Source organism: Takifugu rubripes, chromosome 10, assembly GCF_901000725.2.
Source record: "Takifugu rubripes chromosome 10, fTakRub1.2, whole genome shotgun sequence".
NCBI classification, from domain to species: Eukaryota; Metazoa; Chordata; class Actinopteri; order Tetraodontiformes; family Tetraodontidae; genus Takifugu; species Takifugu rubripes.
The window spans coordinates 10847111-10867982 of record NC_042294.1 but is presented as its reverse complement, the minus strand read 5'-3'; the positions used below and the strand labels follow the sequence as shown (position 1 = coordinate 10867982).

At 50.6% G+C, this 20872-nt stretch overlaps 3 protein-coding genes across 6 annotated transcripts; 2 read left to right on the top strand and 1 right to left on the bottom strand.

Moving 5' to 3' along the window:
- Positions 1 to 28: 28 nt before the first annotated feature.
- kbtbd2 (kelch repeat and BTB (POZ) domain containing 2) lies at positions 29 to 5291 on the bottom strand. 2 transcript variants are annotated; one of them, XM_003968162.3, is made up of 4 exons: positions 5137 to 5291; positions 3913 to 4460; positions 2768 to 2933; positions 29 to 2687 (listed from the first exon to the last, which is right to left on the bottom strand). In XM_003968162.3, the coding sequence occupies exons 2-4, from the start codon at positions 4083 to 4085 to the stop codon at positions 1128 to 1130; spliced, it is 1899 nt and encodes a 632-aa protein (XP_003968211.1). In that variant the 5' UTR covers positions 4086 to 4460; positions 5137 to 5291; the 3' UTR covers positions 29 to 1127. The 2 variants fall into 2 exon arrangements, with proteins under 2 accessions (XP_003968211.1, XP_029698458.1); XM_029842598.1 differs by lacking the exon at positions 5137 to 5291 and adding an exon at positions 4817 to 5045.
- A 262-nt stretch (positions 5292 to 5553) lies between these two features.
- On the top strand, positions 5554 to 8263 carry LOC101064549 (uncharacterized). Of its 2 annotated transcripts, none has more exons than XM_029842599.1 (7): positions 5554 to 5770; positions 5879 to 6028; positions 6211 to 7518; positions 7588 to 7683; positions 7761 to 7850; positions 7920 to 7982; positions 8051 to 8263. In XM_029842599.1, the coding sequence occupies exons 1-6, from the start codon at positions 5764 to 5766 to the stop codon at positions 7949 to 7951; spliced, it is 1683 nt and encodes a 560-aa protein (XP_029698459.1). In that variant the 5' UTR covers positions 5554 to 5763; the 3' UTR covers positions 7952 to 7982; positions 8051 to 8263. The 2 variants fall into 2 exon arrangements, with proteins under 2 accessions (XP_029698459.1, XP_011606429.2); XM_011608127.2 differs by having other exon boundaries at positions 5557 to 5770; positions 7761 to 7847.
- Positions 8264 to 8981: 718 nt separating this feature from the next.
- LOC105417017 (uncharacterized) lies at positions 8982 to 12213 on the top strand. 2 transcript variants are annotated; one of them, XM_011608129.2, is made up of 4 exons: positions 8982 to 9386; positions 9913 to 11784; positions 11880 to 11981; positions 12057 to 12213. In XM_011608129.2, the coding sequence occupies exons 1-4, from the start codon at positions 9146 to 9148 to the stop codon at positions 12083 to 12085; spliced, it is 2244 nt and encodes a 747-aa protein (XP_011606431.2). In that variant the 5' UTR covers positions 8982 to 9145; the 3' UTR covers positions 12086 to 12213. The 2 variants fall into 2 exon arrangements, with proteins under 2 accessions (XP_011606431.2, XP_011606430.2); XM_011608128.2 differs by having other exon boundaries at positions 12054 to 12213.
- The last annotated feature ends 8659 nt before the right edge of the window (positions 12214 to 20872 follow it).

Sequence of the window (20872 nt, the reverse complement as noted above, 5' to 3'; positions counted from 1 at the left end):
ACCAACAAACAAAAACACGGACAGCCTGTTTTCAGAACGTTTTGGTAACTTTTTTAATAAATTAACGTTCATTCAAAATACAGTGCCAAAGGAATATGATGCAGCCAAACATGCTAGTTAGGTTTCGTCATGAAGCACCTGTGCTCATGTTTAGTTTTAAATCTTATATTTTTATGCCCCCCCTCCTGACGCCTGCTGCTGCGTTACCACGGCAACTCCCAGCCTCCTCCTCCTCCGGTGAGCAGCATCGATTCCTCAAGTCACTCGAAAGACAAAAAAAAATCTTAATCTAAATACGGAAAATGGAAACCTACCCACATTCGTACTACAGTAATGTCTGAGATTAAATAAAAAATGACACTAATACAAAATAGACGGGGGCTTTTCTTCCCCACACTAAAACAGCTATGAAAAATATATATTTTACTATATATTTATATTTCAGCAGCTTGGAAATAATAATAAAAAATGCATGAGCCTGAAAGGGTTCCGGTTCTGAGCGGAGGTGAGAAACATGATGGCGTGATGGCGAGGGGGAGGAGCCAGGGCAGAGGGCCGGAGCGGCGAGGGCAGACCGGACCTGCAGCCGCCCAGCGCACACTCGGCCCCCTGTTCTTGAACGATAACCCCGCCCCCTCCGCCACCGCCGGACCCGAAATACCTGATTTGATATCTAGAACGTGACTTTCCTGATCTTGTTTATCTACGACTCTTGTTTTGCCTCCAAATGTTTAAAAAAAAAAAAAAAAAAAAACTTTATTCACGTCAGCTGACCTGCTGCCAGATTTGCAGGCGCAGCCTCAGTCGGCGACTTTGTGGCGTTTAAATGGCGGTGAGAGAAAAAAAAAAAAGAGGTGATGAAAGAGAAGGAGGCCAGAGTTGGGGGGGGGGGGGGGTGTTTGGTACAGTTATAATTCCAAGAACCATTTAAGTGCATCAACACCGTCATAACTTTCTAACTAATTTCGATGAACACGTCAATCTTCAACGGAGAAAAAATTAAGGGATTTATGGGGGAGGGGGGTGAGGGGTCACCCCAGGCCTGTGGTGGGCTACAATGTTCAGTTCTGAGGCCCCTCCCCCATCAAAGACAGCATCAGTCAGCTTCCTGTTTGGGTCGGATACAGCTATACGTGCGGGAGCATCACCAGCTCGCCGTCTACCTCGAATTCCTCGGCGCCATCTGGCGAGAACAGGTACGTGGGGGGCTTCCAGGGGGATTCCTCCAGGCAGGAGGGGTACAGCTTTCCCACCGCACAGCGGAAGTCTTTGCCGAGGTCCCACAGCACCCGGTCCGACACAGGCTGGCGCAGGTACCAGCGGTCCAGTTCCAGGTTATACTGATAGATGGCGTACTTGGCCCGCTCGTTCATGTGGGTCTCGCGCATGAAGATGCACAGCGAGTTCAGCAGCACCACCGCGCGCACGCACGGGTCCGAGTAGCGCTTGGCGGGGATGTTGGCCGCCAGGCGCCACTCGTTCTTGTTGACGTCGTAGATCTCCACGGTGACGGACGAGCCGTCGATGGTGCTGGTCGGCAGGCGGATGCCGGAGTTGCTGACCACGTGCAGGCCGCCGATGTAGAAGATGAGGTCACCGAAGGCCGCCGCGGAGGCGAAGCAGCGGCTAGTCTTCCGCATCGCCATCTCCACCCACGTGTCGGCGCGGGGGAAGTAGCAGTACATCAAGTCGTGTGTCATCACCCAGATGCAGTTGTGGGCCACCACCGAGGTGCTCCAGTTCCAGGCGAAAGGCAGCGGGCTCATCATGGTCCACTCGTCCTTCTCGCAGTCGTAGCGCTCCACCGTGCGCTTGTTCAGCTCGCCGCCCACGTTGTCCCCCCCGATGGCGTAAATGTAGCCGTCGCAGTAGACCAGCGAGGGCTTGATCCGGGCGCAGACCATGGGGGTTTTGTGGACCCAGGTGTTCTGCTGGGCGTCGAACCAGAAGAAGCTGCTGACCGAGTGGAAGACCGCCTGGATCTTGCCGCTCTTGCCGTGGTTCGTGATGCTGTTTTTGAACGGTATCTGCCCGCCGGCGATGAACACGTCGTTGTCTGGCGTCACAAGGGTCCCCACTTTCTGTAGGTCTCCCGGGGGGTTGCTGAGCTTATACACCTTCTCCGCCTGCGGGCTGTAACAGACAACAGTGGTGGGCTGGGAGGTGGACATCACGTACGCGTCGCCGTGCGTCTCCGACAAGGCCTCCATGAAGATGAGCATCTCCTCCTTGGTCATGCCCAGGCGAGGTTTGAAGAACTTGGGCATGGACTTGTAGAGGCCCTGCACCACGACCGACTTGTCGTTGGGGGGCAGGCCCTGGAACCAGGCGCGCTGCGTCACCTCGGAGAGCGCGTCGATGCGGATCTGGCTGAGGACGGAGGACAGGTGCTGCGAGCGCGCCTCCATGTTGTACTCCAGCCACAGCATGGCCGCCTCGCGCACCGTCTCCTCCTTCTCCACGTTGAGGTTGTCGCTGCTCAGCACGTCGATGAGCAGCTCGTGGGAGAGCTGCAGGAAGGCCTCCTGCCGGTACACCACCGGGAACTTGTGCTCCACCATGCGCTTGGCGCTCTGCTTCAGCTCGGGGCAGCTGAAGAGGTCGCCGATGCTCAGCATGCGCACGCAGTTCTCGGCGTTGATCTTCTTCACCAGGTAGTCCCGGCACTGCAGCAAGACGTCCTCCACCTGGAGACAGAGAAGGTCAGCGGGTCAACGCACCGGCGTGCACAGACACCGTCATTCGTTCGCGTGAAAGGAGAGCAGACCTGTAGGAAGCACGCCGTCTCGTACAGCGGCTCCACGGTGCGGTCGCTGATGGCGAGGTTGCCCGTGTAGGCGTACGTGATGATGATCTGCAGGGTGGTGGCGTCCACGTTCTTCAGGTGGACGTGGGTCTGTTTGCTCTCGCTAAGGCCGCTCATGAACATCGCCCTGCAGAACAGAGAGAAGAAACTGTGGAATCACTACTTTCTTCTTCTCGTCCATCATTGGACCTTAAAAACACCCAGTTTCAAACTAGAACTTGAATTATTCTTATTCACACCAGTCAGAATAGGAGATTCTGGAACCAAACCGCCCTGCACGGGGGTACGTGGGCTCGGGGGAGGGGGGAGATTACGTAACCCCACAAGCATGCCCCTGCAGCCCCTCCTCTCCGCTGCCTCCTCTTCCTCTCTCCATCTCTCATCCAGACCTACGTGACCAGACTTTCCTCTCCAAACACAACGAGCTGCACAGTCACCCCCCCCCCCCCCCCCCCCCTCCCGAAGCCAGACGTGCCAGAACAAGAGAAGAGGTGGCAGAGAGAGAAAGAAAGAATTCAGAGGAAGCAGTGCGACACCCCTGAACAGCCCTCACACCGGAAAACGAGCGTGTGGGAACCAGAGTGGAAGATATCTGGTTGTCTGGACCTTTTCTTGGAATGTCTGGGTGGGATGGGGGGGGGGGGGGCGCTGCGGTCAAATGCAGCAGGAGCTCCTGTCATGTACAGATGGACCGTTCCCAGAACAGAGCTGCTGCGTCACTCCCACACACACACACACACACACACACACACACACACACACACACACACACACACACACACACACACACACACACGAGGGCTCCCTGAGGACTTATGGGATACATCTGCAGGAATATAGGTTAAAAGTTGATTCCTTTATCCCACACCAAGATAAATCAGAAGAGGTTTGCTGTTCAGGAAAGACGTCTGCATGTTTTTAAGGAACCAATTCCAGCATTCCCAGTACGGTTGGGTCCATAATAGACCGTCGCTCAATGAGGTGGAACAACGCATGTGAGCAGCTTCAGCTTTGGGCCAAATGTGGGCTTGTAGACTTCTGTAGGAGCTGGTGGGGAACAACAACGCTTGATGTCTAACACGTCTAACTGGAGATGTCGCACCCACCTGAAATAAGAACTGCACGTTGCCAGGACCATCTTGTGGCAGGGAAACTCTGTGTCCTCCACCAGCAGCACCACATCAGTCAGTAACTTCTGTTCATAGAAGAACTTGAGCTGCTCCAGCAGGGAGACAGCGTAGTCTGTGTTGACCGGCCTGCGTTCACCCAGATCTGACATGGTTGCATCCCATGAATCGCGCCCCAGTTTCAAAAGTCACGCCGCCGGCAGAGCCGGACTCCAACCAACCAGGAGAAACGAAAACGAAATATTCCAGAAAAACTGAAGAGGAGGGGGCAGTTCTTCTACACCCCCACCAGCACGTGTGGAGGTGTTCTGATGATCTCCGTGGACAGAATGTTGTCTTTTCCCGTCGAAGACGAGCCGATGGTGATGAAAGATGAGACGTTGGCAGCTGCTGTAGTGTCCGAGCGCCAGAGTCAAGGGTCAAGTGGAGGGGGCCCAGGTGAGGGAGGGGCAGAGCTGGTGCACCAAGGTGGTGGAGGTAGAGGAGAAAACACCACGAGCTCACGTCACTGCTACATCAGCGCTGCTCTGAAACGCACAGAAACACATATAAATATGTATAAATACAGAACTACACAGAAATATTAACACATATAAACTTCTAGATCCATTGGTAGCAATTCATTAGCATGAACCCTGTTCGCGTGTTTCTTTCTCTCATTCTGTTGGTTGATTTTTTCCTCTTTTTATCACGTCTATTATGCAAAACAAGCCCGATAATATTGGCCCGAAGGGCCTGCTCCAAAACACATGCCACCGAGGTTCGGTAACCCAGCACAGCTAGCTTTGCTACGCGACAAATGAGGCGGTCAACGGGGCCTTTGATAATAAAAAACGGATACAACTATAGTTATAACACCAGCTCATGTGTGAAGACCTGATACCAGTTAGCAACGTTAGCCTCACTGGGCTCCGTAGTTCCGGGGTAACGTAACGGCTAACCCCGGTAGCTAACACGCTAGCTTTGTGTTGACGTCCGCTCCCTGACTATTAGAGTCGCGTAGCTACCGTCATCAAGTCGTCACTGCAAAACTGTCGCAAATTAGACAGGAAGGGCAGATATATACGTCCCTGAAAATACAAAGCAATCACACTGCTAGCAGAACGGCTACCATGCTAACCGCTAAGTAGCTAGACGTAGGTTAGCTACCTGAATGAGCCACATTTCAAGTGAACCATTTTATCCACCAAAACCCTTTCTTACTGTGAATGTGGCCCAAATGCATATATGATGCCGTCACGGAGGCTTTTCTCGTCAGGACCTGTCGAATAAGCTGTTCGCGCCTAAATTAAACATTAGTGTTGTCTCGAAACGATGGAAGCAGACAACCTTCCAGCGCATCATTAGTGCCTGAAAATGAGGCCAAATTAGAAAACTGCGCATGCGCGTACCTCCATGGGGCTGCGCCTGTTTCAAGGGAAAACAGCGACCCCTGCGGGACAAATGTGTCTACACAGCCTTAAAAATGTTTTCTCATCTAATCTTTGATCGCTTAACTGGACCCATCATTAAAACAACATATTTTGTATTCTTTGTATTTATGTGAGAACGTGCCACACACGTTTGGAACGACACCAGTGATTCTAATTTGTGGACGCGCAGGGTCGCAGCTGCAGCAGCTGTTTTCTATTTGACTGACGAGCGGAGGCGGCGCAGCCTTTGTTAGTAGAACAGCCTTGTGACAGGGAAGCCTCTTTTACTTGTGTTTATCACAATTCTGACTGTAAAACGCGCTTGTAAGTTGTTCTGAGCTGAGAGATGCGCGTCTCGTCGGTCCTCTGCAGTGTTTTAGGCCTGTCTGCTTGAGACCAAAGACACTAAAGACAGAAAATGGAGGGTAAAAGTTCCTTTTGATTATACAAAACGTTCCATAAACGTTTGATATGTAGATGATCATATATTTGCTTGCGAATCCAGGTTAAAAATAAAGTTTTCCCTCCCGCAGACGGAGGCAAACAATCCAACACATTTGGCAGTGGGCAGCAGAGAAATCACTCCAGGCCATTTTTCTATGTCCAGCCGCCATCTCAGCCCTATTTTCTCTACCAGCACTGGCAGATGAACAACCCCTACAGTCACTATGGTTTACCTGGAGGTAACAAACTACTTTTACTGTCATTCACTTGCTTGAGTTTGACCTGCTGTACGGGCCATTTTAGTGCATTCTTGACTGGTTTAGGTTTAATACTTGTGCTACGTTGGTTACCGCTCTTTAACTGTGTCAAGTTGATATGACTGTTAAGTCAAGATGAAGGTCTCTACTTTTCCACTTCCCAGGTTTTAACTTTGGACGTCCTGCCGTTCACCCTTACATGTACATGCATTATCCTGGGTTTGTTTACCCACCTGGCCCAGTATACCCAGTGGATCACAGGCGAGTGTTTGAGCCCCGCCATCCCGCCCCTGCCTGGAGCGACGTCCCCCCTCGGCAGCATTGCTCCCAACCCTGTCGAGAGATGGCCTGTTCAGAGGCTCAGACGGATCCCAGTGATGCTGTGAACAAGCTGATCGAGTGTCTGGGTAAGATTCGGGAGCTGGACTCGGGTGTGGCCTCTCAGTCCTCTGGGATTTTTTCACCTGCTGATGAGAAGAAGAGTGAAGAGGAGGCTGAAGCCTTGCCTTTGGTACCTGAAGCTAGCTGTTTGGGCTCCGTGAGCACGACATGCAGCGATTCTGCAGTGGCGGTGTATGACGCCGAGTCCAGCAATCGGAGCCACGATCCCCTGAGCTGGTCAGGAGGACTGGAGGAAGATTTGCCACTTGATAGCTCTTCAGTTCACGAAGAGTGCTCTCAGCAGCCAGGAGAGGTCTCGGATATCCAGACAAGTACTTCGGTGACTCCTCTAAGTGTCCCAAACGAGCTGCTGAGACCAGCCAAAATGGCCTCCAGCCAGCCAGGGCGACAAGACGCCGAACATGATGACAAAGGCCCGAAAGCGGAACGACAGGGAGCCGATCAAGACTACCAGATCATCAAGCTTCCCTTTGAGAGCATTTTAGCCACCGAGGATCAGGCCGCCGGCCAACGCTACGGCTACCTGTCCATGCGCAGCACTCACGAGCGCATGAGCGTTCTCAGCCCGTCCTTGGACGAGCTGTCCTCCAGAGAGGACATCTTCTCCACAGACCTGGACGATGCCGACCTTTACCCCAAACGTGTGTACGCGGGCCGGAGGCTTGTGGAAGTCGTGAGCAGGTCTCCGCGAGCCGCAGAGGAAGTCGAGGAAGTGTGGCTGGGGGGCTCAAAGAGGTATGTGTGCGCCTGCTGTGGGAAGAACCTCACAAAGGTGGCGTCCCGCGGTAAAGGCCACAGGACGTGCTGGGATGAAGGCGGAGACTCTGACGAAGACAGCCAATATGGACAAGGCTGCGAGCAGCCTGTCAGGGTGGTCGTCAGGAAGCACGTGGTACCCAGGAAGTGCCATTCCGCGCTGCCATGGCATGTGACTAAAGCTGCCTATAAGAGAGGTCAATACGAGGATCCAGCGGATCCTGCAAATCCGGAGGAGGGTCCAGCCCTGAAGCTGGAGGTGTCTGAAGAGAATCCAGAGGAGAGCAACGATCTGCAGCGTGGGACATGTCAGGGTAGGTCGTCCTGGACAAGACCTCGGGGAACACGGTGGTCGTGTGCTGATGTTGGGAACTCTTTTACAGAAAGACTCGGCAGAGAAGCTCTTCCCCCGTCCGATTCAGGCCGGTGGGGGGACGCTGGCGTGATCCCCAGGAGGAGGCCCATGGCCCAACGCCAAGGTGATAAGGTCTTCTTCACTGTCACTGAAAGAACACTTGCTCGAATCTGTGATTGGACTCTTGATGGTTTCTGATAGAGATGAGCACCCTGAGGAAGGTGATGTATCACAGGCCGAGAGACGAGGAGGATGAGCCGCCGCCTCCCCCGCCGCACTGGGACCGAGGTGGCGTGCGTAGGACCTTTAACTCAGACGTGGGGGGGGTCACACTAAATCTGGTTTGATGTGCTTTTCCAGGCTCCATCAGAAGAGGAGACTCCAGATGTTGAGATGTGCTTCAGACTGAATTTGTTTTGAACTGTAGGTGAAAAGTTTGAGTCTTCAGTGTCGATGGCGATGTGTTTTAACGGCCTTTTCTCTCCCCGCAGGTCCCCCCTAAAATGGTGTTTTTGTTTACGAGGGATTCGTATTTACGTCACAAGGTGTAATGCACTGATGGAAGGGCACTTTTTGTTTAGAGAGGAAAAAAAATTTAAAAAAGTAAAAAAAACACTAATTGTGATTTGAGTTTCACCAGAGGAAGGAAAGGTTGTGGTGCGCCACCTTGGGGTCAGTCCAATAAATGACATTATTTAACCGTCGTCAGTTATTTTTGCTGTCTCACATTTCCATTGTTGTCCAGTTCCACTCTGCGTTAATGTTTCTCTATTTTAACGCTAAAAGACAACGAGGGCAGAGAATTAAAGGAAATGTTCAAAATGAAGCTCCATTATCTTCAGATGACGTCCAAAAATCATCCATTTGTTCCACAACAGGAAAACGCCATTTTTTGATTATTCTGAAACTAAAGTCGGGTCGCGTCTCACTGAACGTTAGCCTGGAAGCTGCTAAAAACTGAATAATAGCCACACTTTTGCTCAACTGGCTGCATGTAAGCTGGATAAATAATGCTCCGATAAGCTAAATCATTCTTTCTGGAATAAAGTTAAGTCAATAAAAGTTAATGTTCACTAACTGAAACTACATGTCAGATGTGAGTTGACCTGCTGGACGTCCAGCCAATGTTCCGCTTGTAGCTATGACAACATTACAATCAGAATTTTTCATATTTCTACCTTCAGACTGGAGTTAAAATAGTGCAACAGAGGTGACGACATGTCAGAGTCACCCCTCAAATGCTTTTCTCTGTCACAAGAGTGGATTTAATGGCTTGGACGAACAGCCAATCAGAGCTAAGAACACAGAGGGATCAAGAATCCACTTCCACCTGTGTCTGCTCTATTTCCTCAGCTGAGACGACGACCCTGCTTCAGCCTCTGGACTCCGATTGGATAACGATCCCCTCGAATCCAGCCAATCAGCGCATTGTTTGACAAACGACGCTCTATCTGCGTCCCCACCCTTGAGAGGAACCTTCTAAAAGAAAGTGTCTGGAGTAGGAAAAGTCAGAGTTCTGTTGAAGGGAACGCTTTAAAGCCAGCTGGTTGACGTTCAACAAATATTCCAAGGTCAGTTCTTGTCTCATGGCGGCCACGTGTACCATGCAACAGCCCTTTGGTCTGGGCCCTCGAGGTCCAGACCATCCACATGGAGTTCATCAGGGCCCAGGAGCCCAGCAGGGAGCTAATGGAGCTTCGGGAGCCTCCCGGCCTGAGGAGCAGCACCACAAACCTTTCTTCTACATCCAGCCGTCGCAGCCATACTTGCCTCTGCAGTGGTCGGTCCCAATGCCGATGCCCTACAACCCGTACTATAATTATCCTGGTGAGTGTCGGAACCGAGTGGCTACAGCACTGAGGTTCTCCTGTAGAAAGCTCTGTGTTCTTTGTGGCATCACCCAAACTTTAAAGCAAGAAATCTCTCATCACTTGTTCTGATAGAAATTGGATAAGTGCTAAATATTAGCATTTTCATCAGCTTTACGCATGATACTATTGCCTTAACCACAAATGACACAGTTTAGCAGGTAAAGAACGGCAGGTGAATTAAAGGCGAATTACCGCCACCTAGTGGTCGCCCGGAACATTGGAACTCTGCTCAGGGCCAGAAGTTCACGTGCGTGATTGCAGCCCTCATTCCAGCCATTTTGTCTTCTCCTTTGTGGATCCTGGAAGGAAGCAACTGATCCAAATTTACCACTTGCAGAAAAATTGAAACCCATGAGCTAAATTTAGGTTTATGCCACTTTAAACTGCTTCTTCACCACAAAGAACTGGGCCCCAAAACTCGATTGAATGAATGTCTTAGACCTGTGGAGTCTCTACCAACTGTTGTTTTTATTACTTTATAGGTTATGGAATGCCAGTGATGCCCAGTTACCAGTCATATCCGTACATGGAGCCACCCAGCTTTGTGGTTCCACATACGCATCTCCACCTGATGGACTACAGGCGCATGCTCAACCCCCAGTATTACCAGACCATGGCCTACCAATCCCGGAGGTTCCGCTACCAGCACAACGGCCAGACCCGAGAAATGACCAACTCCGAGGTTCAAACCGAGCCGCCGTCCGGTGCGAAGAGGACAAGCAGCCCCAGGACCACCGAGCTGGAGGCCTCTGCCAGCTTCTCCAGCAGTTCCAGTCCTCCCAGCAGTCAGCTGATGTCACCAGCCGCGACCGTTCAGAAGAACGATCAGTCTGCGGCGCTGAAAGACGCGATGGCGCCTCCTGCCGCCAGAGCGCCGACCAATGGCAGCTTTGTGATCCAGACAGAGGAGGTGAGGATTGAATGCTGCACCACGCCGGTTGGAATGCAGCTCCTCCGCTCCCACGAGACCACGGGGGTTGCTCACAGCTTCTCCCGGGATTTGGTCCAGTGTGGTTCTGTGCCGCAAGATCGTGCCATGGACAACGCCCCGGGCCTCCCCGAGGACCCGTCTGAACAGGCTCTAAGGGCGTGTCCTGATATCCTGTTGGTCGGGGCGCCCAACAATGGTGGGAAGATTCCACCATTGGAGGAGGAGTCTTCCAGAGATGGTCAATGTGGCGAGAAAGGTGTGACCGCGACGTCCAAGATTCAACTGCCCTTCGGTCCAAAGTATCTGGACCAGCTGAGGAAGATGGAATCCATGGTCTGGTCGGCAGAGGAAACTCTCATTCCTTCCTCTGAATCCCTCATTAAAAACGAGTATCCAGACTCTTACGACCAGAGGCCGGCTGAGAGTCCCGGACCTGAAGGTCCACAGATCAGGGCGGAGCCTCCCTCCAAAGGAAACGGGTCGCCTGGTCCTCCTCGCGTGGCGTCTGAGGCTGAGAACCCTGTCCTGGCGGATACTCCTGGTACCTTGGAGGCTACAGCACAGGAGACAAACTCGGATGAGCCCTATCTGCTGATGTTGGAGGATCCACCCCAGCTAGATGAGGAGAACCGGGACGGGAACGACATCGGAATCCTGGATCATCAGGACTCGTCCTTCGAATCGCTGCCTGCCTACCTCCCCTCGGCGAGCTGGCTAGCAGACTTTGAAAGCGTCCGCTACCGTAGCAGGTTCCCGGTGATCCAGAACAGTTCAGAGCTGCCGTCCAGAAGACGGAAGCTGGACCCGGAGTGCAAGGAACCAGCGATGGGTCACCTTCTGAAGCAGAGGTACAAACCTAAAGACCGGAGGAGCCTGTCGGATCACGAGTGTTGCCTCAGAAGAAATTACTACTGCGAGAACTCATTTGATCCCGGTTCCAAAAGGGATCCACTTTGTACCCGATGTCTCACAAAGCGAACCGTCTGCGCTTCCCCGGGACCGGACAGTCGGGCCTTGAAAAGAAAAGCGGTCCCTTTCCGCCAGAGGAACGACACACCCTTACCAACGTGTGACGCCTGCATGCGGCATTCCAAAAAACGACCGACGCACGGCTGCTGTCCCAACGTCGGCCGGCGGCGTCGCGCGCGAGACGCGGAGGTGGAGTCGTCGGAGAACAGCTCCAGTCGCGCCGGGTCAAAATGTCCTGACGCGGGCAGGAGGCCCGCAGGCCTCAAGAGGCCGCTGGCGCCGAAGCAGAACCTGGTGACGCATCCGCCGGGCACCTACCCCAACGAGCCGCCGTGCCAGCGGTGCTGCTGTCCCCATGGCAACGCGATCCAGGAGACGGACGAGAACTGCTCCGTGCTTCCGCTCCGGGAGAAATGGAAGCACGTGGATCCGCTGTGCTACCGCCGCCAAACAGGTCAGATATTTGCGTTACTTTCCTGGACGCCGCGGCTTGTTTTTTATTTTTTATTTGTTATTTTTTATTTTTTTGACAAAACTGTCGGTTTGCAGAGAAATCGTGCCGAGCGCTGGTTCCCAAACACGACAGCGACTCCTCCAGGAAGGACGCGAGGTCACAACACTTGAATATACACAAGAGAGCACGAGCACAAGGTTTGACCCTTCAGGTGATGGAAGAATCCCGTTGGAAACTATAACGACTTTGCTTTTTTTTCCCTCTTTCAGCAGGAACTTGCAGAAAAGACACAAGATGCTAATTTACACAAGAGCACAAATTCAAAGCAAAGAAGCACGTTTTAAAATACACTTAATATAAATTATTGCCACTATTTTAAACACTGTGCACTATTTATTGCTGCTTAATTAAACACAGAATTTGTCATTATTTTTCGTACTTGACTGTTTTTCCCCGTTTGAGTAAGTCGGTTATCTCCCACTAGGTGGCGGTATTTCCACACCTGAATGTCAAACTGCGGCTTTAAAAAGCGGGACTCGACTATAACTGAATAATTTATGGGCAAACATGTTTAATATACATACCAAATTTAGATGGCTGAAATCTGATGGCATTTTCAAACGCATTGCAAAGTAATTTCAAATATCTGACAGGTTTTTGCCTGATTCTTTGCTGCTGGTCGTGTTAGCATAAGGCCTTTTAGGCTGTTCAGGTGGCCGCTTCATCACCTCGAGGTGTTTAACCGGTGTTGTGCAGGTGTGGGATCACACAGGTGACCTTGGTAACGGCGACGCTTTAAGCCGCAGCTCCTCAGTTTGCACTTGACCTCTGAATACTGAGCGATCTCATGCGACTGCAGCAGTGGTTCGCACACATGTATCGGTGTTTTTCTGATTTGGCTAACAGGAATTAGCTTAGACTTGGGATTTGTTAGAATGACACTAAATTTAAAGCCCTGAGGAATTTGTGTAAGGATGAGGCCATTTTCCCAGTACGACTCGTGTTACTCGACTGGTTTCCTTTTACACTGAATTATTAAGCAAAAATATTCTTATTTCTTGTCGAAACCTGTAAAAACGATGACTGACCAATAATGTCATTCCCTCTGGGGGAAGAATGAGGAATAATAAATGGATGGATTCACGCCTTGAACGTAACAGAACCATCATCTGGACACACTTTGAAATTAAACATGAAAAATCCAGCTAAGGAGGCGACGTAAATAGCAGGATGTCGTGTTTCAGCAGGACAGGAGAACATTTGAGCCATTACTGGTTCCCAGTATGATCCTCCGAAAGAGTCCAGCCTAGTGCAACAGGAACCTGTCTGGAAATCCCAGATTCCAGTCAAAGTTCATGCACAATTTAAGCCGTTCTCTGGCAATTTTCTACTGCCGCAATACAATTTTAGCCTGGTTGGAAAGGAGCTGCTTTCCGCTCATCCTCCACGGACGGATCCTCGCCGAGCCTTCGCTGTGCCGCCTTCAAAGGGAAGATCGGCCTCTTTGGTGTGTCTGAAGATGGTGGAAAAGACGATTTTGAGTCGACCCTCTCAAGTGATCCCCTGCTAACGGGGAGGAGAGCACGTTTGAAGCCAACAGAAGGTCCAGACGGAATGAGAAAATGTTGCTGAGGTGGGAGAGAAACACACAATTTTCCCTCGGATGGATTCAGGTTCTGGTTCCCTCATATCTGCTCCAAAGGCTTCAGTGTTATTGGTTTTTCAGGGGATTTAAAGGGGGACATATAGAAGCACAAACCCTATATAGGCACGCAAACAACCAAAGCTGGGTGACATTAAGCCCCGCCCCCATCCTCAATTCCTTATATTCTTCATCACTTATGTGTAACATTATTTATGCGTATGTATTATGTGTTAAATCAGCTAAACTTTGATGCAACGCTGGTTTTGAGTCATTTGCCTGCCTCGTTAACCCACCCAAGGTCTCGGTTCTGGTGGATATTGCTGCTTTTTAACATGAGCGAAGGAACTTTCCTGCGTTTGAAGTGTTAGTGTACCGTTCTTGAAATGCCTTTAAGAGCTGCGTGACAGTGAGAGCTTCCGTTATTCCGCCAAGCGATGGTGTCAAGCTGTCTAGAGGGTTTACCTGGAGACCGGCGGGAGCGTGACGCGAAGTTTAAGTGCTCCGAGCAGCTCGTCATCAACACACAAAGCTCGAGGTCACGTTTCTCAAAGAGGGGAGAACTAGCACGATAGCTATTTTCCTTATAACTGTAGAATCGGTTTCAGGGATGAAATGATTAAGCTTTAGCTGTTAGCTTATTCATTGTCTAACTAGCTAGCAACCATTATTAATGTTTTCATAGATTTGTCAGATTATAAAACCATTTGAAACTGAATACTTGGATGTGACGGCTAATCGTTCTTAGTTTGAGCTTCTATGCTATTGTTTTAGCATAACATCATACAGGGAAAACAAGCAAAAAGTTTATTCTCTTTATTTTACTGAAATATTCTCTTCATTCTTCAGAATGAGTGTTTCATCCTCTCAAATGTGTCCTCTGGTCCCCGTATGCAGAGAATTTCATTTCTTCCTAATTCAATTGAACATTTTAGCCTCACAATCAAGAGATTTGAGAGCCAGACAGAATAGTGGCAAAATGTTTCTGGTCCTTGTAGGTATAATTCAAACAGTCTTGTTAAAATCGCTACGCATTTATCACCGATAATGATAGTCGGGTAAGCTAGCTCTGTTGTAGCTAACTAACGGCTGTTGCTAACGTAACATTAGTCGTCATCAGCTGTTTTGCCCTCATTTGACCTTCTTGTCAGCCCACTCAGTGATAAACACTGATGGTTATTGTACTGAGTGAACTGCAACAGTCATTATGACTTTTTACCTGTGAGGACATTAGGACGGATGAAGGTCTTTGGGGATTTCCCTGGACCCTGACAGGCCGGACCTGCACTTTGGGCTCTAACCAGTTTTGGCTACAGACCACGGCGCCGCCCTTCTTGCTCCACATATTGGCTCCATCAGCTTGAAAACTGATCTTCCAGGGGTTTTATTGGTCAAAAATACATTAAATGTGTGCAGAGAACCTTCAGGATGCTCTTATATCCGTATATCCGTGGGCTGAACGCGCGTGCAGTCACGCTCAGCAGCCGTGATCTGTCCTAAACCAGCTGATGCTAAACTCCCTCGTGCGGTGGATCAGCTGTTTGAAGCAGCTCAGCGTTGGGACCAGGTATGATCGTCACAACCTGGTTACCAGGGAAACTGTTGTTGGGGGCCAACGTCCGCTACGGCGTCCCAGCCCAGGATGGGACCCCAGCACCTGAAGGCCTGAACAGCAGCTCTCGGGGTGATGATTCGGTTCCAGCTAGCATCCTTGCTGTGCGTGAGCTTTAACGGAGGCTTTAATCCCGCTTCCTCCGTCCCAGCTCGTTAACGGGCAGCGTTTGGGCGTTCAGCTGGCCTCAAACTGGGGAAACAGGTACGACAACAGAATGTTGACGTTCTCAGAGGGGCTTTCCAGCCAGTTATATTAGTTAGGGATTTTCTGATGAAAGACCAAAACCCTCCTTCATCTCAAGAACAAAGTGCTTCAGCTTTGGGACATGAAAATTCCACTTTTGCCTGAGAGATATGAAGTGGCTGCTCGCTGTAATGTGTCAGTGCTAATACCCACTAAAACCCCTGGGTGAGTGAAACCCTCCTCACAGCTTGTGTATCACCAGTAACGCCTCCCTCCCCCGTGCCAAATTACTACTGTCATGGGGGCCCAATTCCTCCTATGACATCATGGTTGCTGGATGCTTGGTCAGGTTCTGTTTGGTTCTAGAGGAGCCAGACAGGGGGAGGAGGCCTTTACCAGGTTTAAAGGGAAAAGCACCTGCAGCTCCTGTGGACTTCAGTCACAACCTGGTTTATGCCGTTTACCTCAACCCCAGGTAGAGCTCGCCCCCCCCCCACCCCAGTCCCACTCTGGTTCTGGATCTGCCTTTTCTGACACTTGCAATTGGTCAGTTTTGGTCATGTGGTGCAGAGGTGTCAGGAAGAAATCCAGGAATCCATCTCAACCCATCCTGCTGGTCATCAGCATATATTGTAAATTAATCTTGTCTGAGATTAGAAATAACATCTGGAATTCATTTTCACCAAAGGAACCCCAATAATGAAAGTGCTTATATCCAGCTACATTGTAAACTTACCGTCCGTTAGCAACTTCTGTTTATTAGCTACAACAGAGCTAGTTTATTTGTAAAGTTGAGAGAACGTCGCAGAATATGAATCGGTAGAATTAGCGATCATAATTTTAGCGATTTTACACCTACGAGGACCAGGAACATGTTGCTAATGCTAGTCCATTACTTCTGCTGGTGAATATATGGCAGGCTGTAGCCTTCTTAGATTAGTCTAATACCTTTCAGTTTCCAAGAGCAAGAGATTATGGATTTCATGTATCTCCAGGTAGTTTAGCTCTGGGGATTTGGGAGGTGCAGCACACGCTGGAGCCAGGCCGGACCCACCAATAGAAACTCTTCTCTCAGCGTTGGCCCCGCCCCTTTGACTTCAGCAGAATTGACCAGCACAGCTCTTGAAGTTGAAAAGCTGATATATTTGTTTGAACAACGAAGAAAGAAAATTCCCCCCAGAACCCGCTGAGGTCACGCCGCCGCCGTCTGCTCTCGGCGCTCCTGAGGGACGTGATGGATGCTTTCTTGAAGGATCCCTTTTGTCATTCAGACGCCCAATTAGATGGCGGCCACGGCTGGCCACTCCAGACAGAGAGGTAAGAGGGCGACATCACTCACCTGCTCGACCGTGTGTCGCCGTGACAACAACATCTGCGCGGCGTCAGCACGGAGGATTGTGCTAGCTGCGTTAGCCGGGGCAGACAGGTGTCCAGAGGGAAGCAAAGGCTGGAAAAGAGGGTCCATCACGCGGCCAAGGCCAGGACCCCACGGCGGTTTACCGGGGTTCCGCTACAAAGACCAGCGGCGGTTAAACTCACTTGATGGATGACCTGTGTTTGTGAGGACAAAGAAAGCGGATCAGGTGGTACCAGAACTGAAGCGCTGCAGAGAATATGCGGATTTACGTCAGCGGAGGCTGAGTAAAGTTCAGCGCCATGCTAATAATATGCTCTGGTGCACACATTAGCCGCGTTAGCCTAAAGCTACATGTTTATAGGCAGTAACCACCTGCAGAGCTCCCTCGAGAGCCCGGTTCCTGCAGCGTGGAGAGGATCGAGATGCCCTGATGTCAAACATCATCACATCACAAACGCAGCGTGGATTAGAACAGTGGAAGAGCCGTCATCCGCATCCAGCTGCCGGTGCCAAACTGGGGCTCCCAGCTGTCTGTGCATGAGGCTAATCCATATATGTCAGGCCACCAGTGTTGCTATGTACCTATATGAACTTTAAGAACGGGTGACATCACCCACAGAGTTTAAACAGAACACACACACACACACACACACACACACACACACACACACTGTCCCAATTATGGGAAAGCAGATGTGGGAATGTTGTAACCACAGCAAACAGGAAGCTGGTCCAGGTTTTCCAACATTCTACTGCAGACGTGTGGAGAGAAGAATTCTGCCCGTTTTCTTCTTCACGGACGACAGCTGCCTTGCTCATAAGTGGGTCAGACGTAACTGTCGGCTCTGGTTCTGCTGCACAATTGATGCCGTGTGGATGTTTTGGCGACGCTGGAGCATTTAACCGCGTCTCATGTTGGCCGATTTCGAGCGGATGCAGGCAGAGCCGTCCGTGCTTTATTCACAGTCTGATTCCGCCTTTGCGCTTGTGTCCTGCTAAATCTTGTTAGATCTTCGCAGATGGCGTGGGAGCGTCTGCCTGCCGCTCCTCCGAGAAACTCTCCTCCGAGACTCCGTCGAGGTTACATAATTTAGGATTTTCTGTCGGATAACTTCAGAGCCACTTTACCTGATTTACCTGAAGAGGTGTTTTTTTCTCTTTGGGTGCTACTTTAGGTGGTTTCTGTGGTCCTCCGGGGCTAAAATCAGGCCTCGCTGCCTGTTAACACGCGATATGGAGGTTTTCTTTCCGACTTTCTCCGAGGCGCGGCTGGAGATAATCCCTCGTAGATGGAAAATGTCTGACCCAGCCACTGATTTCCGGAGACGCCCGCTGCGCCGCTGCCGCGGATTAGCGGAGATGAACTGGAATCTGAGATGAGGAGGAGATGGGCAGCGGCGCCACCCACGTGTGAAAGTGCACACATTTACCGTCACGCTTCGATCGGCCTGGAAAAGTGTGAAGAGCCTCCCGGGAGAAGGCCATCAGACCTCCTCTGGGGCACGTCCGCGGAGCCATTTCTGCATCAATAGCAGACATTTTGATGTTGAAATTAGGAACGACCGTCCCCCAAATCTCAATTCCTGCCGCATTTCTGGGCCGTGGCGGTGATGCTCCTGCAGCCGTCTGTATGTTCAGACTTCATTTCAGACTCCACGCACGGCGCCCGCTGACGCGCGGCTCCCCCCCAGACAGGGTCCAAGTCACGCTGCGCCTGCTTGCCAGCTAAATTAGTGAGAGATCATTGATCACACACGAGCAGAGAAAGATGGCAGAATTAATTAGCGGGCCAGAGATTGAAAAGTGGGAAAAAAACATGAAACACAAAGAAAGAGATAAGATGGGGTGTGTGTGTGTGTGTGTGTGTGTGTGTGTGTGTGTGTGTGGGGGGGGGGGGGGTGAGGAGTGGCGCATGGAGGAGGTGCACATCTGCAAACAGAGATTTGGCTCAGAAAAGCTCCCGACGACGACACGCCAGACGTCTGTAGGCCACGTTAAAACCAAAGAAGCAGCAATAACAAACAGTCATGTGATTAAAAGGGTCGTCAGGGCAACCGCGACAGCGTCAGTATCTTTGATCGTGGCTATAAAGTGGCAGACAAGCGTCTAAGTTCAGGATTCTACAATGAAATGATTAGCTGCGGCTAAAATGCTAACGAGGATGACAATGACGCCTGCGGCCATTAATTTAGCACATTAGCATGGTGATATATGATGTTTAAAGAAAAATGGAGAGATCCACGCTGCGATATATTTTTTCCTCTTTATTTTGGAGGGACGCTACGTGTTCGTGCTCTGAAGCGCTTCGGTTGCTAATTCCCGCCAACTTTTTCCCGGCGCGTTTGATCCGACCTCTGCTGCGAGACTCCACAAGTTCACTTCAAGTCGGCTTCAAAGACAAAGAAGCCGCGAGCGTCACTTCAAAGACATCGCAGCCGAATCGTTTCAGAACCCGACAAATTATGAAACAAGGGCCGGTTGTTTTATCAGGAATTCGCTGTAATCCAAGATGTTCAGGGGCCGTTTTAAAGCAGGTGTTAGGTGGGAAGCGAACTTTTGAAAGAGGAAGGATGCTCCTCTCTGCAGAAGGTAGAGAAACCCTCCAACGAGCACGTTAAACCTCATAAACATCGTTACGTTTTCATGTAAGCTTCAGAGCTAACAGCTTCTGCTGACAGTTTTGGGCTACAGAATGATATTTTATTTAAAATGCGGCTGATTTTATCTTTATTTAGTAGTTACGTCAGCAAGTTAAAATAAGATCAGGAACATCTGAGGAGTTCAGGCTGTTTTAAATGCTCAGTCTGCCTTTTTCTTCTGAAAAGAAGCTTTTTTTCCTTCCCTTTTGTACCCGCTTGTTTTTACGTTGCCCCAAAGGTTCCTCAAGATGATTCTGACCTCTAATGTCCAGCCTGCGTGTTTGGACCGGTCCACCAACATCCGACCCGCACCAGAGGAACCATGTGAGAGAGCCTCTTCCTTCTAAATTCAATCTCATGTCAGTGGAGCCAATTATTCGTTCAGGAAGAGGTCACCTTAGCTTCTATCTGCTCCTCATCAGCTACGGGTTGAACAGGCTTTGATTGGGCGATAGGGTGTGTTTTTTCTGGTGTGTGTGTGTGTGTGTGTGTGTGTGTGTGTGGGGGGGGGTTTATTCATCTTTCTGGAGAGAAATGCTTTAGGTGCAAAAAAAGAGCGTGTGGTGGGTGGGGTGGGCGCGCTGATGAAGTGTGAAACGGGGGTCCGGCGGCGAGCTGAAGGACGCGTCGGCAGATTTCTTATCGCGTTTCTGCCCGTTTTCCTGCGCTTGTGAGTGTTTGCGGGCAGATTTACACGTGCGCACGCATCCTGGCGGTGACGTCGACCACGTTATGGATCGCGCCTCTTATCGAACGCCGTCGACCCTCGAGCAGTGAGACAGATTACGGCAGTTTCAGGTGCCCCGGGGCCGTTTTGGGGGAACCGGGTGTTTTTATCTTGTCATTTTCTTTATCTGCCCTTTCCTCAGCCTGAACACATCTGCACAAGGTCAGCGTCCGTCCTGGAGACCACAGACACATGTAGATGTTCTTATCATTGGAGCTGGGCCGTCGGCCCCCACGGTACCGCTGCAGGGAGCCGGGCCTGAACGGCCCACTGGTTCAGCTTTAATTTCCGCCCGAAGGGCTTCAGATCTGGGACGCTGACTGCTCGCCACCGCCGTCTGCTGACCTTCAGGCAGCTATTTGTTTGAGCTGGAAACATTCCAGGTTAAAGGTCAAACTCATACCGGAATCACATTTGCCAAACATGAGCCCAAACTTGGATTTTTATTCTCTTTCATCCTGTTATTGAAGTCCTTTCTCAAAATGCACCTCAAAGCAGGAAACAGGAAGCAGAAACAGGAAGTGGACTGATTGAAGTCCTTTTACAGACCAAAACAAGTGGAGGAAATAATAACGGTAATTTGAAAGTTCTGTTTAACAAGAGAAGAAGAAAACTAAAGATTGAGAGCTGGAGTCTTCGGGGGGGGGGGGGGGGGGGGGGGGGTGCTGACATGCTGCAGATAATAGACGTTCTTCCCGCTCTTTGTCTTTCCGAGTCATTTGAGCGGAGACAGAAAAAAGACTCTGAGAGCAATTTTGAAGTTCTGCAGACGAACGTCAAGAGCAGCTGACAAATTGCTCAACTTTTTTTCTTTTTTTTACCCCCAACGCTTTTGCCCTGGGAGCCAAACTGGCACGCTCGCTTGGCTCTTGACAAACGCAGGATACTGCTTGTGTGTGTGTGTGTGTGTGTGTGTGTGTGTGTG

What these genes read in the sequence shown, in the direction of transcription:
- kbtbd2 (XM_003968162.3), bottom strand. Translation starts at nt 4,085, where the DNA reads ATGTCAGATCTGGGTGAACGCAGGCCGGTCAACACAGACTACGCTGTC. An exon ending in ACGTGCAGTTCTTATTTCAG is followed by an intron (nt 2,934 to 3,912) that starts GTGGGTGCGACA and finishes TCTGTTCTGCAG; the next exon opens with GGCGATGTTCATGAGCGGCC. An exon ending in AGACGGCGTGCTTCCTACAG is followed by an intron (nt 2,688 to 2,767) that starts GTCTGCTCTCCT and finishes CTCTGTCTCCAG; the next exon opens with GTGGAGGACGTCTTGCTGCA.
- LOC101064549 (XM_029842599.1), top strand. An exon ending in TCACTATGGTTTACCTGGAG is followed by an intron (nt 6,029 to 6,210) that starts GTAACAAACTAC and finishes TCCACTTCCCAG; the next exon opens with GTTTTAACTTTGGACGTCCT. An exon ending in GCCCATGGCCCAACGCCAAG is followed by an intron (nt 7,684 to 7,760) that starts GTGATAAGGTCT and finishes GGTTTCTGATAG; the next exon opens with AGATGAGCACCCTGAGGAAG.
- LOC105417017 (XM_011608128.2), top strand. Translation starts at nt 9,146, where the DNA reads ATGGCGGCCACGTGTACCATGCAACAGCCCTTTGGTCTGGGCCCTCGA. An exon ending in CCCGTACTATAATTATCCTG is followed by an intron (nt 9,387 to 9,912) that starts GTGAGTGTCGGA and finishes ATTACTTTATAG; the next exon opens with GTTATGGAATGCCAGTGATG. An exon ending in GTGCTACCGCCGCCAAACAG is followed by an intron (nt 11,785 to 11,879) that starts GTCAGATATTTG and finishes GTCGGTTTGCAG; the next exon opens with AGAAATCGTGCCGAGCGCTG.